This window comes from Trachemys scripta, chromosome 14 (genome assembly GCF_013100865.1).
Source record: "Trachemys scripta elegans isolate TJP31775 chromosome 14, CAS_Tse_1.0, whole genome shotgun sequence".
NCBI lineage: Eukaryota > Metazoa > Chordata > Testudines > Emydidae > Trachemys > Trachemys scripta.
The window spans coordinates 35,907,359-35,923,302 of NC_048311.1; the positions used below are offsets into that span (position 1 = coordinate 35,907,359).

General features: G+C 45.8%; 1 protein-coding gene across 4 annotated transcripts in view; it reads left to right on the forward strand.

The window, feature by feature from the left end:
• Positions 1–15,944, forward strand: part of LOC117886920 (butyrophilin subfamily 1 member A1-like) — a 143,886-nt gene that overhangs the window by 12,214 nt on the left and 115,728 nt on the right. For 2 of the 4 annotated variants that reach the window (XM_034789067.1, XM_034789068.1), the window contains 2 exons: positions 4,265–4,546; positions 5,670–5,774. In XM_034789067.1, the coding sequence (XP_034644958.1) occupies positions 4,265–4,546; positions 5,670–5,774 (387 nt within the window). Of the gene's footprint in view, positions 1–4,264; positions 4,547–5,669; positions 5,775–6,408; positions 6,430–7,149; positions 7,183–10,565; positions 12,025–15,944 lie in introns of those variants that run through there. The other 2 variants (XM_034789069.1, XM_034789070.1) reach the window with 2 other exon arrangements.

The following is a 15,944-nucleotide window of genomic DNA, read 5'->3' on the forward strand; positions in this document are numbered from 1 at the left end:
TACAGAGAAGCCTTCACCCCACTTCCAACACACGTTTCAAAATAAAAATAGTTCTACTTTGATAAAGCACACCGTTTTCTTTAATACTGTTTTCGCGGGAATTTTTAAAAACTGGGACGCAGAGTGTGGTGCGGAGCGGGTGTAGTGTAGTCGCGCGAATGCAGCTTCTAAACTCAAGGACTGACAGGCTCCGCTGCGGTGGGATGGTTCTTTCAACGGAGCCTGTCACCCCTCCTGATAGGGACTGTGTTTATGGGGGGGGCTATGTGACTTTGTGGCGGGGGGGGACGGTTACAGATCCCCTGCTGTGTGGCTCTGTGATCCTGCCTAAGGACCGCCGCTTAAGATCTCTAACTGCCCTCCCCTGCCACAAAGTCACAGAGCAACCCACCCCCCACCACATAACATGAAAAGAACCTCCCAGACTAACCAGGGTAAGTAGTCACTGCATCACTGCACTATGTATGTGCCCTGCTGCTGTGCCTGCCCCCGCCTATGTACCCTGCCAAAGGTGACTGTCCTGTCCAATTACCAACCCCCTTTCCCCCCCTCCTCCAAAAGAACATGATGGAAACAGTAGTTAACAGAAACATATTTTTTATTATCAACTACACATGGGACTGGGAAGTGAAACTTGGACGGGGGCTTGTGTCAGGCGGGAAGGAAAGAACTTGTCAAACTTTGGGGACTGAGAGCCTTCTGCTGCTCGAGCTCTCTGCAGGGGTGGAGTGAGAGTTAGCAGGGACTCTGCCGCCTCTCCTTGTGTGCACTTTGGGTGAAGGGAGTATGGGACTTGGTGGCGGGGGAGGGCGGTTAGAGATGGACTGCAGCGGGGCTCTGTCCTCCTGCCTCCGTTCCTGCAGAACATCCACAAGGCGCCGGAGCGTGTCCGTTTGCTCCCTCAGTAGTCCAAGCAGGGTTTGAGTCGCCTGCTGGTCTTCCTGACGCCACCTCTCCTCCCGATCCATGTTGGCTTGGTGCATTTGGGACAAGTTCTCCCGCCACTGGGTCTGCTGTGCTGCCTGGGCTCGGGAGCAGGCTATAAGCTCTGAGAACATGTCCTCCCGTGTCCTCTTCTTCTTATGCCTAATCCTCCCTAGCCTCTGGGAGTGTGATGACAGGCTAGGTTGTGAGACAGTCGCAGATGGGGCTGTGGGAATGGGAAAAAGGGAGTGAATTCCTCAGAAAGATAAATGTACTTGTGAACAAAGAACATAGTCTTTCTCTCTGAACAGGACCATGCACAGCACCTATCACATGCGCACTCAGCACAAGGTCGAATTCTCGGCCTTCGCATTCAGTGTCTGGGGTTTTGCAGAGCACTTTTGAGAACCCTGTCAGGACAACGGAATTGCTCTTGCACGCAGACATGGTAAGCCGTAGATTCGTGGCAGCTTAAAACTTTAATATTAGCAATGGCCTCATTTCACATTGAAATCAATGTCGGTCCCTGCTGCCAGCAATCCGGCAAGCAGGAAGTCTGCTCCTGCCCCACACCCTCGCGGCTGTCCCCGGGAACGATCCCTTTCGGCTGACCCTCTCCCGCCTCCACCGCGTGGCTGCAAACCAGCGGTTACAGTTCTGTAAAGGAACGGTAAAGCAGTCCCAACACTAACATTCCCCTACCTCATTCAAAGCAGGTCATCATGAGCGACATCACCCTCATGAGGATCTCTGAGAGCGACAGACAGAGAATGCTCCGGGAAAGCCTTCAAAGACCAGGGCCGTATGCCGCCATGCTGTGCCAAGCAATGATTCCGGAGTACTTGCTAGTCTCGTGGCGCGGCAACGTGTCCTACTACGGAGGACCCAGTAAGGCCGCTCTCCCCAAGAACCTAATGCAGCGGATTTCAAATTACCTGCAGGAGAGCTTCCTTGAGATGTCCCAGGAGGATTTCTACTCCATCCCCGGACATATAGACCGCATCTTACTGTAGCTGCAGTAGCAGGGACTAAACAGTAGAGCGGCTTGGGCAGGACAATCATGCCAAACCGGACATTGCTAGATTTTTTTCAAATAGTTGCACTGCCCATGACTGAACCGTTAAGTTAATCAAAGTAATCATGAGAAACCCATTTTTTAAATTGTTAATAATCATGTTCTGTTACAAATAAATGTTTAGATGTTTACAACACTTACTGGATGATCCTTCACCAGATTCTGTGTCCGGGGTAACGGCTGGGGAGGGTTGGTAGGGGATCTCTGTAAGGGTGATGAAGAGATCCTGGCTGTCGGGGAAATCAGCGTTGTGAGCGCTGTCGACTGCCTCGTCCTCCTCATCTCCTTCCTCGTCTTCCCCGTCCGGTAACATGTGCGAGGATCCGGCCGTGGACACTATCCCATCCTCAGAGTCCACAGTCAGTGGTGGGGTAGTGGTGGCGGCCGCACCGAGGATGGAATGCAGTGCCTCGTAGAAACGGGATGTCTGGGGATGGGATCCGGAGCGTCCGTTTGCCTCTTTGGTCTTCTGGTAGCCTTGCCTCAGCTCCTTGATTTTCACGCGGCACTGCGTTACATCCCGGCTGTATCCTCTCTCTGCCATGTCTTTAGAGATCTTCTCATAGATCTTTGCATTCCGTCTTTTGGATCGCAGCTCGGAAAGCACGGACTCATCGCCCCACACAGCGATGAGATCCAAGACTTCCCGATCAGTCCATGCTGGGGCCCTCTTTCTATTCTGAGATTGCACTGCCATCAGTGCTGGAGAGCTCTGCATCGTTGCCAGTGCTGCTGAGCTCGCCACGATGTCCAGACAGGAAATGAGATTCAAACTGGCCAGACAGGAAAAGGAATTCAAATTCAAATTTTCCCGGGGCTTTTCCTGTGTGGCAGTTCAGAACATCCGAGCTCTTACTGCTGTCCAGAGCGTCAACAGAGTGGTGCACTGTGGGATAGCTCCTGGAGCTATTAGCGTCGATTTCCATCCACACCTAGCCTAATTCGACATGGCCATGTCGAATTTAGCGCTACTCCCCTCGTCGGGGAGGAGTACAGAAGTCGAATTAAAGAGACCTCTATGTCGAACTAAATACCTTCGCGGTGTGGACGGGTGCAGGGTTAATTCGATGTAACGGCGCTAACTTCGACATAAACGCCTAGTGTAGACCAGGCCTAAGACTAATATAGTACACGGGATTTGAATCAAACAGTGTCTCACCCTGTTAGATAATATGAGCAGTTTATAGATGTTTCACACACAGGCAGGTTTCCTTCTTTCCCACCTGGGACCAGCACTTCACCAGTTCAAAGTCTGTGCTCTTCCAGAGGTATATCCAGATGTTGGGTTGTGGGGAAAGTGAGGCCTGTTGGTGATGTCACTTCCCCCTTTTATAATTTCTTCCATATGGTGGGAACCCCTTTGTTCCAAGCCAGGCTCCCAGCCCAGTTTGTGGAAAAATACAGGTACCAAAATTGAGTTCAGTATCATGTGATCTAGTCACATGCCCCTGCAGGCTTGATGAGTCATGGCAGCCATTATCCATAGGCTGTATGAAGTGTCCCCCAGTGAGGACAAGACTTTTCCATAGCCCATTGTTTTTGCTGATTGGCCATTAGCATTGTCTAGCTTCTTCACTGTTGTACCTGAAAGACTAATTGTGAGTGTTACCCAGGACAAGCACATTTGAAATATAGATGCATAATCAATAGTCATAACTCCAGATACAAAAACGATACATGTATACAAATAGGATAATCATACTCAACAAATCATAACATTTCCATTGACACCTTACCAGACACATCTTGTATACGGTGCAACATAATTATATCATAATCATACCACAATCATATTACTTTGGTGAATATGGAGTGCAGAGTGTCACAGTCGGGAGGGAAAATGATGTATTTACCACTCTTAGACGAGACTGAGCATTTCTCCCCTGCTGCTTTGACACTGTAACCATGAAGCCAATTAGACTTTTTAAAAAATAAATATATCTATCCAATGCACTAATGATCAGATTTTCAAAAGTTAATGAATCTACGTTGTCATATCTCCAGAGGTGCTCAGCACTCAGTTGCTCCTGTGTTGAGACAACAATATCTCCCACTGACTCAGTGACACTATTTTAAATATTTGTTTACATTTTTTGTGTCCATGAGTATTGGGATTTCAGACATTCCAGTATTCATTTATTCCTTCTACTGACTATCCGCATGAATAAGTGCTTTCTAGTGTGAGTAAGGGACAAACTGTCCCTCATTGCTTATGCTTTATAAATTAATTCATGGAATTGACACCTTTATGCATTTTCCCTTTAGATCTGGGCTCTGCTCCTCTCATCTCTGTTGAGGGTCACCAGGATGGAGGGATCCGGGTGGTTTGTCGATCAACTGGTTGGTACCCAGAGCCTGAGGTGCTGTGGAAAGATTTCTATGGACAACATTTACCATCACTCTCTGAAACAAAATCCCAAGGGAATAACGGCCTGTTTGAAACAGAAACTGCGATCATTGTAACAGAACATTCAAACCAAAACTTGTCCTGTTGCATCAGGAACACCGTTCTCAATCAAGAAAAGGAATCAGCAGTTTATATAGCAGGTCAGTTACCATCCAAATCCCACATGAACTCACCACCACTAGAAACAAAACAAAATATAGGAAAACAAGAACTAAAATGTCTGTGGTGGATATTTCATAATCCACGTACAAACACGGAAGATGGGAGGCTGGTATCTTTACAGGGTCACAGCTTAGGCAATTTGATTCCCTTCATTGTGAGTATTCAGTCTATCAAAGTTTTGGGTTTCATGTAAATTTAATGTTAAGTCCGACTTTCCTGATATTCTAGCACGCATGCCTGCACATACAGACACAAACTTCCAACCTTTTGATAAGAAACTTTCACGCAATCCACTGACACAGTATGTTCGTGCAACCTTAACTCCACCTTAATGATGGAGTTAAATTCTGTACTGTGGCTTCTTTGTGGTCTTCTCGTTCCCTCAACTTATTGTTCATTACTTGTGTGAAATGTCACCTCAGTCATGTGATGTTCTTGTGCTCCTTAAGTCACTTTGGTCTGGATGCACAAAGGGACTCATTTTACCCTTGTCTACACACAAAAGTTGCACTGATTAACTATTTAGTTAATCCATGACACTTACTTGGGGAACACTCATATAAATTTCAGAGGGCCCTATATAGATTTAGCTCCAGTCAATTCCTTACCAACTTCAGCTAAATGGAGGTAGGGCACTATTAAGCCAATTTATGATTTAAGGTTTTGTGCATCAATTTATTCATATTGGTTTAACCCTCATATGTTGTCAACTCTTGAACCAATTTAATAATGGCCACATAAGAGGGTTGCTCCAGTTTCAGTGTATCAGAGCACAAACCCTACATTTCAAAAATTCCATGCTGGGTAAATGCCTGAAACACTGTGAACACAAGAACAGTAAATGAAGAATAATTAGTTTGATACAGTATTGTTTGGAGAAATTGTTTTTTTTCCAGGATAAATCAGTGTTAAATCTGTGTTGATTGGAGCCATTTTAAAAATCAGTTTTTGTTATTTTGTGTAGTGTAGACATGGCCATTCTTTCACTCTTTTCTCACAGAAATCCTGCTGGGTACTATTTATCTATTTGTATGGAATAAAAACATCTGATTTTCATCACCACTTCCAAACAAGGCAATTTCTGGGTGTGGTTTTTTTCAGATCCATTTTTCCCGAGGGTGAATTCCTGGATGGTGGCTCTCAGTGTGATCCTGGTGGTTTTGTTTGGTTTGATTGGCCTCACTGTTTATCTCTTTAAAATGAAAGGTAAATATCAGAGGGAGAAATGTAATGTATATAAAGGTTTTATTCTAATAAATAAATAACAGGAATTTTGGAATTTAATATTAAAAGAACGTGAGACCTGCTGATCTTGTCCTAAATAAAGAAGAAGAATTCATGTGAAATTATTGATAGAGGGTGTGGGCAGAGATGTGTGTGTGGCGGAGGGGTTTCAGTGCAGACCTGCCTTCAGTCTCAGTCTTTCAGAAGAATCTGTAGATGTCTGGCTTGTCAATGAAGGTGTGATGAAGTGGGAATTTTCTGCACTATTTTTATTAATTCTATGCATGCCTCAGTTTCCTCTATATGTTCCTCTTTTTGTTTGTTTTCTTTCTTTTTATTATTATTCTTTTTGGAGGGGTTAGTGTAATTCTGTAAAATGTGGGGAAGTGCTAAACTGGATTTCACACCAAAAGCTAATTTGAAAAACCGATAAGCAATTGAGTCATGGAGTCAAAGTTTAAGATCAGAAGGTATCACTGGATCCTCTTGTCTGAAGTCCTGAGGAGGAGGTTGATTTCTCTCAGCCTTCACTGTCATATAGATGATAAAGAGAAATAAAACATAAGAAAAGGGAAATGCCTAACAAAATATATATTTGTTTCTCTTTAATTTTTAGACAAACGAGATAACGAAATAAGTAAGTGTCATTATCCTTCCTCTGACAAGAAACTTTTTGTATCATTTTGCAGTCTCATGTGGTAGTTTGTTTAATTGTGGTGGAGTTGTTTGCTTTTAAATTTAATTTTTAAAATTGTTGCAATAGGAAACCTTTTTTGGTCATTTGCTTTTTATTATTATTATTACCATTCTTTTGGGGGGAGTGAGGGTTGTTTTTTAAAGTAATTTTATCAAATGTGAGGAAAGGCCAAACTGGATGAATTTCCCACCAAAAGCTAATTTGAAAAATTGATAAGCAATACAGTAGTAAAGTAGGTAGTGGCCAAGAAAATACGGCCCAGGAGGAATTGTGGGAAGGCACTGGAGGACTATCAGCCCCTGAGATGATTAACCTCCCTCCACATTGCAAAGTGGGCAGGTAACCAACCTGAATTAAAGTGGTACCTGGGCTACAGCCTCTACCCAAAGTCTTGCCAGCCAGCCTGGGTGTAAAGCACCACCAAACTTCAGTCAGAGTTTTTGTGCTTGTGCAATAAACAGATTGGGCCAACAGCCAGGTAAGATAATGAGCTAACTCTGCAGTGAAGATCCACCTGGGAGAGAGACACACATGCAACCCAGTGGAGGTTCTGATGAATTATAACTTTCTTTTTCACTCAGTGTATTAGTTTGTACAATATTGAATCATGCAATACTTGTTCAGATCAGCTCTCATCTCTAATTATGTGGTTGTTTTTAGGGTGGAGAAGAGCTTTGGCACCTATAGAAGAAGGTAATTAAAGATCATATTTTATCAATGTCCAAATATCAGTTCCCATGAGGCAATGTGCCTCTTTTTCCTTGAATGTGGGAGTGGATGAGATAGTTCAGGGCAGACCTCCCCAGCACCCTGCATTTCACGGCGCATCCAGGGCCAGCTCTACTGTTTTTGCTGCCCCAAGCAGCGTGCCGAATTGCCGCTGTGGACGGCGGGGGCAGTCCGTGTGCCGTTAACATACATAAGAACATAAGAACAGCCGTACTGGGTCAGACCAAAGGTCCATCTAGCCCAGTATCCTGTCTACCGACAGTGGCCAATGCCAGGTGCCCCAGAGGGAGTGAACCTAACAGGCAATGTTCAAGTGATCTCTCTCCTGCCATCCATCTCCACCCTCTGACAAACAGAGGCTAGGGACACCATTCCTTACCCATCCTGGCTAATAGCCAGTAATGGACTTAATCACCATGAATTTATTCAGTTCTCTTTTAAACGCTGTTATAGTCCTAGCCTTCACAACCTCCTCAGGTAAGGAGTTCCACAAGTTGACTGTGCGCTGCCTGAAGAAGAACTTTCTTTTATTTGTTTTAAACCTGCTGCCTATTAATTTCATTTGGTGACCCCTAGTTCTTGTATTATGGGAATAAGTAAATAAATTTTCCTTATCCATTTTCTCCACATCACTCATGATCTTATATACCTCTATCATATCCCCCCTTAGTCTCCTCTTTTCCAAGCTGAAGAGTCCTAGCCTCTTTAATTTCTCCTCATATGGGACCCATTCCAAACCCTTAATCATTTTAGTTGCCCTTTTCCAAACCTTTTCTAGTGCCAGTATCTTTTTTGAGATGAGGAGACCACATCTGTACGCAGTATTCGAGATGTGGGCATACCATCAATTTATATAAGAGTAATCCTGGCTCTCTGAGCTCTGGTCAAGTGAAAAAATATTCTCAGTCTTATTCTCTATCCCCTTTTTAATGATTCCTAACATCCTGTTTGCTTTTTTGACCGCCTCTGCACACTGCGTGGACATCTTCAGAGCACTATCCACGATGTCTCCAAGATCTTTTTCCTGACTTGTTGTAGCTAAATTAGCCCCCATCATATTGCATGTATAGTTGGGGTTATTTTTTCCAATGTGCATTACTTTACATTTATCCACATTAAATTTCATTTGCCATTTTGTTGCCCAATCATTTAGTTTTGTGAGATCTTTTTGAAGTTCTTCACAGTCTGCTTTGGTCTTAACTATCTTGAGCAGTTTAGTATCATCTGCAAACTTTGCCATCTCACTGTTTACCCCTTTCTCCAGATCATTTATGAATAAGTTGAATAGGATTGGTCCGAGGACTGACCCTTGGGGAACACCACTAGTTACCCCTCTCCATTCTGAGAATTTACCATTTATTCCTACCCTTTGTTCCCTGTCTTTTAACCAGTTCTCAATCCATGAAAGGATCTTCCCTTTTATCCCATGACAGATTAATTTACGTAAGAGCCTTTGGTGAGGGACCTTGTCAAAGGCTTTCTGGAAATCTAAGTACACTATGTCCACTGGATCCCCCTTGTCCACATGTTTGCTGACCCCTTCAAAGAACTCTAATAGATTAGTAAGACACGAATTCCCTTTACAGAAACCATGTTGACTATTGCTCAACAGTTTATGTTCTTCTATGTGTCTGACAATTTTATTCTTAACTATTGTTTCGACTAATTTGCCTGGTACCGACGTTAGACTTACCGGTCTGTAATTGCCGGGATCACCTCTAGAGCCCTTTTTAAATATTAGCGTTACATTAGCTAACTTCCAGTCATTGGGTATAGAAGCCGATTTAAAGGACAGGTTACAAACCTTAGTTAATAGTTCCGCAACTTCACATTTGAGTTCTTTCTGAACTCTTGGGTGAATGCCATCTGGTCCCGGTGACCTGTTAATGTTAAGTTTATCAATTAATTCAAAACCTCCTCTAGTGACACTTCAATCTGTGACAGTTCCTCAGATTTGTTACCTACAAAAGCCGGCTCAGATTTGGGAATCTACCTAACATTCTCAGCTGTGAAGACTGAAGCAAAGAATCCATTTAGTTTCTCCGCAATGACTTTATCATCTTTAAGCGCTCCTTTTGTATCTTGATCATCAAGGGGCCCCACTGGTTGTTTAGCAGGGTTATTGCCTTTGGAGTTTTTGGCTAGCTGTTCTTCAAACTCCTCTTTGGCTTTTCTTATTACATTCTTGCACTTAATTTGGCAGTGTTTATTCTCCTTTCTATTTACCTCACTAGGATTTGACTTCCACTTTTTAAAGGAAGACTTTTTATCTCTCACTGCTTCTTTTACATGATTGTTAAGCCACGGTGGCTCTTTTTTAGTTCTTTTACTGTGTTTCTTAATTTGGGGTATACATTGAAGTTGGGCCTCTATTATGGTATCTTTAAAAAGCACCCATGCAGCTTGCAGGGATTTCACTTTAGTCACTGTACCTTTTAACTTCTGTTTTAAGCAGCACGCGTGTTTCAGCGGTGGCGGCAATTCAGCGGCAGCTTCTGTCTTCAGCTGGAAGACAGAAGCTGCTGAATTGCCACCGCGGGCAGCTGAACATAGAAGCTGCTGCCGAATTGCCGCCGCCATGGAAACACGCGTGCCGCCCTAATTGCACATGGACTGCCGCCGCCTCTGCAGCAGCAATTCGGTGCGCTGCTTGGAGCCTCAAAAACACACGGACTGCCGCCCCTTGCTCTCCGACTGCCAGCGGAGCTGCGGCAGGCTCGCCACCCTCCCCCCGGCGCTCCGGCCGGTCTGGGAGAGGTGGCCCACGGCCGGGCTTGGTGCCCTCCCCTGCTGCACTCCCCGCCGGGGGCGGGGAGGGCGGCGGGAGGCTTTTTTGCCTGGGGCGGCAAAAAAGCCAGAGCCAACCGTGCATTCTGGGCATGTTCAATCCTGGTACCATGTGGCCTGTTCCTGTCTGATGAGCTGTGACATTTGAGAGCAGGCCGGGTGAAGTGGGGAGGCCTCATAGCACAGTCCAGCACAGGGGCAGGTGGGACACAGTGAGATTTAAGGTGGGAGGGGGAGGGGAGCTCTGTCAATGTTCACTGAGTTGTACCATCTGCTGGGGCTCCCAGAGTCTCTAGTCCCCTCCCCGGGGAGAGGTGGGGGCAGGAGGGGAAAGATTCTGAGTCTCAGGCCTGGCCCAACTGATACTTTCACTGGCCCATCTCTGCCAGAGGAGTGACTTGCCCCAGCACTGTGCTGAGATCTCTGATCTGATGGGTACATCCTGGAGGAAGGAGATTCCCTGAGTCACTCTCCAGCTAGGGCAGATACTGTTAATGATGCCATCAAACCCTCCCCCAGGGCTGAGCTCTGCCCCTAACGCTCTGATTCTCTCTCCCCAGAGAATGTGACTCTGGATCCAGACACGGCTCATCCCAACCTCATCCTGTCTGAGGATCGGAAAAGTGTGAGATGTGGAGACACACGGCAGGATCTGCCCAACAACCCTGAGAGATTTGACACTGAGTGCTATGTGCTGGGCTGTGAGGGATTCACCTCGGGGAGACATTGCTGGGAGGTGGTGGTGGGGGATGGGCCATACTGGGCTGTGGGGGTGGCCAGAGAGTCTGTGAGGAGGAAGGGACGGATCAGCCGTAGCCCTGAGGGGGGGATCTGGGCTGTGGAGTGGTGGGGTCAGTTCCGGGCTCTCACCTCCCCTGTGACCCCCCTGCCCCTGAGCCGGGCCCCCAGCAGGATCCGGGTTTGTCTGGACTGTGACCGGGGGCAGGTGACATTTATCGGTGCTGGTGACAAGGCCCCGATCTTCACTTTCCCGCCGGGCTCCGTCCCTGGGGAGAGAATCCGACCCTGGCTCTGGGTGGGGTGGGGATCCCGGCTCAGACTGTGTCCCTGAGACTGGGGACCCTGAAATTAGCATCTCGAGCCTCACACACCCCAGTCTCTCTGACTCTGGAGGACTCCCATCTACCCAACCATTGGATCCTCATCTCTATGACCCCTGGAAGCTCCTCCCCCTCCCTGCAGCCCCAGGGATGGGGGGGGGAGGGGGCGGGGTGTGAAGAACCCTGTAGCTGCAGGAGGGGCAGAGGGGCCCCGAGGGACAGGCATGGGGGCTGGGCAGGGGGCAGAACTAACAGCTGGGCTGGGGACAGGCAGATGTGGGGGTGGCAGGAACACAGAATGAATCAATCAGGGTTTGTGGGGTTGGGGAGAAGCTGGAAGCTCCACAGCAGCAGGGAGCATTTTGTACCAATTGGTGGGATTAGATCTCATTGGGGCTCCCAGCCAGAGCTCCTGCCACAGGGGCCCAATCACCTTCCTCTGTAACTACGGGAGAGCCAGTAACACTGTAATTGTCACACAAGGGGGATGGGCAGGGAGAGTTAAAAACTCAGAAGATAAACCAGGATGCCTTATATATTGTTTTGAGCCCTAATGTTTTGGGGAGTCAATTTAATGATTTTTGGTTCTGATTCATGAGTTTTAAGTTCTGGGATTGGCAACACTGTGAGAGTCATGGGTTGTGGTGGGGCAGGGAGGGCCAGGCTGGGCTGAACCAGAGGGAACAGAGCAAACACAAGAAAAAGATAAAGTAAAACAAAATAAACAGAGTCCTGGAAAAAGGGTGAAAATTAAATACAAGGAAAACACTCTGAAGAGGGGAACAGCCAGAGGCAGTGAGAGGGGAAGGGATAAATTCAGGGGAAAGAATGGAGAACATGAGGGGGGTGATCTGTGACAAGGATCAGAGGAGAGTGGAAGACACAGAGAAATAAACAGGGATGGTAAATGAGGGCTAGAAAAATGGTGAGTAAAAATGACCAGTATGACAGAGAAGGGGGAAGAAAAGGGACAGAAATGTATAAAATGTCACTGAAGGTGCGACTGTCACTCATTTATTTCATTTCTTACTTCCTTGACTTTGTTGCCATTTTAGTTTCATTAAAAATAATTGTTCCCCAAACCTGTGAGTCTGTTTTCCACTGTTGTGGGTATTAAAGCTTCTTCTCAACTCCTTTGCACTTTGACATGTATATACAGTAAATAAGACATGAAAGACAATTCTGATTTGTTCCTTTTGAATTTTCAAGCTGCAATTGTTAAGGGCAGAATCGTGGGATTTGCTTCCCTAGTTGGCTGTGTCCCCCAGCACCAATAGGTAATACACCCGCATGTCCTTCTGATGAGAGCTGGGGTTTTATGGTGACATGTTGCTATCCAACCTGCGCTCTGTCCCTTGTGCTGTCTATAGCCATGTCAATCATGAATTCCTCATCTGGGCTCTGTGCAGAGGGGGCTGAACACATGCTGCTGACTCTCTTCTTTGTTTCCAGAAGTGTTGAATTTATTCAGAGGTGGTTAAAGAGATATGAACTACGCTGTTCACATTTCTGCTGCCCATCAGCAATTGCTGTGGTGTCCACGGGGGGTTTTCATGGGATGGGACCTGCTCCCAGAGACAGTCTCAGGGGGATTGGTTACACTAGGGTGCAAGTTTCTCACTCTCATTGTACAATGTGTGTGTAGACAAGGCAAGTGGTGGTTTCACCTCTGTATAACTGGTCAAGAAGAATTCTGTGGGTTGGGGGCTGTTTGGGAGGGTTATTGGTCACCTTGAGTAGCTACACTAAGGTGAAAGCATCACTTGCCTCATCTCCACTGGGGCTGTATAATGAGATCACTGCCTCGTGTTTGCTACTGCATTGAAAAAAACCACCCCTTCTCCTAGGGCGGCCATGAGCTAAAAAATGGGATCAAAGGAAGGAAAAGGAAACACCCCACCTTCAGCCAGATCTGTATTTTTGCTTTCTGTGAGCTTCTAATGCAGGGGTAGGCAACCTATGGCACGCGTGCCAAAGGTGGCATGCGAGCTGATTTTCAATGGCACTCACACTGCCCGGGTCCTGGCCACCGGTCCGGGGAGCTCTGCATTTCAATTTAATTTTAAATGAAGCTTCTTAAACATTTTAAAAACCTTATTTACTTTACATACAACAATAGTTTAGTTATATATTATAGACTTATAGAAAGAAACCTTCTAAAAACATTAAAATGTATTACCGACACGCAAAACCTTAAATTAAAGTGAATAAATGAAGACTCGGCACACGACTTCTGAAAGTTTGCCGACCCTGTTCTAATGTAAATGACTAGGGGTGGGATCCATGAACAGACTTAGGTGTGACAATGCTGAGCATCACCCGCACCTCATTTTTAGGTGCTTAGAACATCACAAGAAGAACACTGCAACCCATACAGCCTGACTTAGGCACCTAGTCTCCTGGCACAATGAACGAGACAGGCAGGTGCCTTACAACGCCATCCACAAGAGCCAGCATGCTAGGTGAGGAGCCATCTAAACTAGCCAATAGGAGATGCTAACAACAGGGGTGTATCCTGAACCATGCTCCTCTCCCAAAGAGAAGCACCTGAGGCTGTGTTCCCACTACAGCTGAAGTTGGCAGAATTTATGTTGCTCAGGGGTGTGAATAGACCAACTGCCCTGACTGACGTAAGTTGCACGGACATAAGCGCCGTTGTGCACAGCACTATGTAAGCTGGAGAGCTTCTCTCACCAACAGAGCTTCTGCTGCTCACGGAGGTGGTTTTATGATGCTGACGGGAGAGCTCTCCGCTCCGTAATATGAAAGAGTTCACTGAACAATGTAATTATTTCTTTTTGATTTCATGTGTCCTCTTTAATGGCTGACTTTAATGATTTAATGTTAGTCAGTTTTATGCTCACTATGAGGAGGTTTCCCCCCCTCCTCCTTCCTGTTGGTTAGATCAAGTTACAGTGAAGATGAAGATTCTCTTATTCTGCGACAGCTCCAGAGCCGGCTCCCCTCTCCCTGGTTTTATTGTTTTCTTCCTTACTTTTTATGTTCACAAGATGGAATCAGGTAGGAATCCGCACTGTGTCTGCTGCTTCTTAGACGATTTATTTAAGCCCCTGAAGTGTCTTAACAACATGCTTCACTCAAAGTCAGTGGAACTTCTCACAGTTTGTAAATGTAACCACACAGCAAGATCAACACCTTCATCATTCAATTTTTTCTCTGATTGTGTTGCTGCTGCTGGGTTATTTTATTTGCTCCTGGGATAGTGCCCAGGTCTGTTTCTTCACACAAGTATTTTTAAAAGATTGTCAAGGATGCCGAGAGCATTGACTGGACACTTACTGAAGAGTTTAATAAATAATAATAACAACAATAATAATAATTAATATGCAAATACATTAACTTAGTGGGTTTCAGATGTAAAAAAGATTGGAGCCCACATGTGCACTAAAATGTAATAAGAACCAGAATATTTTGATGTCATGTGACTTTTTTATTGGATCAGTTAGCTAATACAGTAACTCCTCGCTTAACATTGTAGTTATGTTCCTGAAAAATGCAACTTTAAGTGAAACGATGTTAAGTGAATCCAATTTCCCCATAAGAATTAATGTAAATAGGGGGGGTTAGGTTCCAGGGAAATTTTTTTCACCAGACAAAAAACTATATATTATATAGATATACACACAGTATACGTTTTAAACAAACAATTTAATACTGTTCACAGCTATGATGATTGTGAAGCTTGGTTGAGGTGGTGAAGTTAGAGGGTGGAAGAGGGAGGGATATTTCCCAGGGAATGCCTTGCTGCTAAATGATGAACTAGCACTCGGCTGAGCCCTCAAGGCTTAACACATTGTTGTTGATGTAGCCTCTCACACAAGGCAGCAGGAACACGAGGGAGGGGAGACAGCATAGCAGACAGAGACAGACACACACCTTGTGTGTGGGAGAGAGCTAGAGATGCACACTGCCCCTTTAAGTAATCTTATTGTCTTTTTAAGTGGATCAGAAAGTTGAGACACCAGCTGCTGCCCCAAGCTCTCTCTTGCCTGGTCAACACTACGAGTTTAGGTTGAATTTAGCAGCGTTAAATCAAATTAACCCTGCACCCGTCCACACAACGAAGCCATTTTTGTTGACATAAAGGGTTCTTAAAATTGATTTCTGTACTCCTCCCCGACAAGGGGAGTAGCGCTGAAATCTACATTGCTAGTTCGAATTAGGGTTAGGGTGGACGCAATTAGATGGTATTGGCCTCCGGGAGCTATCCCACAGTGCACCATTGTGACCGCTCTGGACAGCAATCTGAACTCGGATGCACTGGCCAGGTAGACAGGAAAAGCCCTGCGAACTTTTGAATTTCATTTCCTGTTTGCACAAGGTAGAGTGCTGATCAGCACAGGTGACCATGCAGAGCTCATCAGCACAGGTGACCATGCAGTGCAGTCCCAGAATTGAAAAAGAGCTCCAGCATGGACCGTACGGGAGGTACTGGATCTGATCGCTGTATGGGGAGACGGATCCATGCTATCAGAACTCCGTTCCAAAAGACGGAATGCCAAAACATTTGAAAAAATCTCCAAGGCCATGATGGACAGAGGCCACAACTGGGACTCAACACAGTGCCATGTGAAACTTAAGGAGCTTAAGACAAATGTACCAGAAAGCCAAAAAATCAAACGGACACTCACGGAGGGAGGGGCGACTGATGACTGTAGCTATCCCACAGTTCCCGCACTCTCTGAAAACCATTTGAATTCTGGGTTGAACTCCCAATGCCTGAAGGGTCAAAAACATTGTCATGTGTGGTTCTGGGTACATGTCATCAGGCCCTCCACCTCCCTCCCTCTGTGAAAGCAATGGGAAAAAAATCATTTCTCGCCTTTTTTCACTGTCACCATATGTCTACTGGATGCT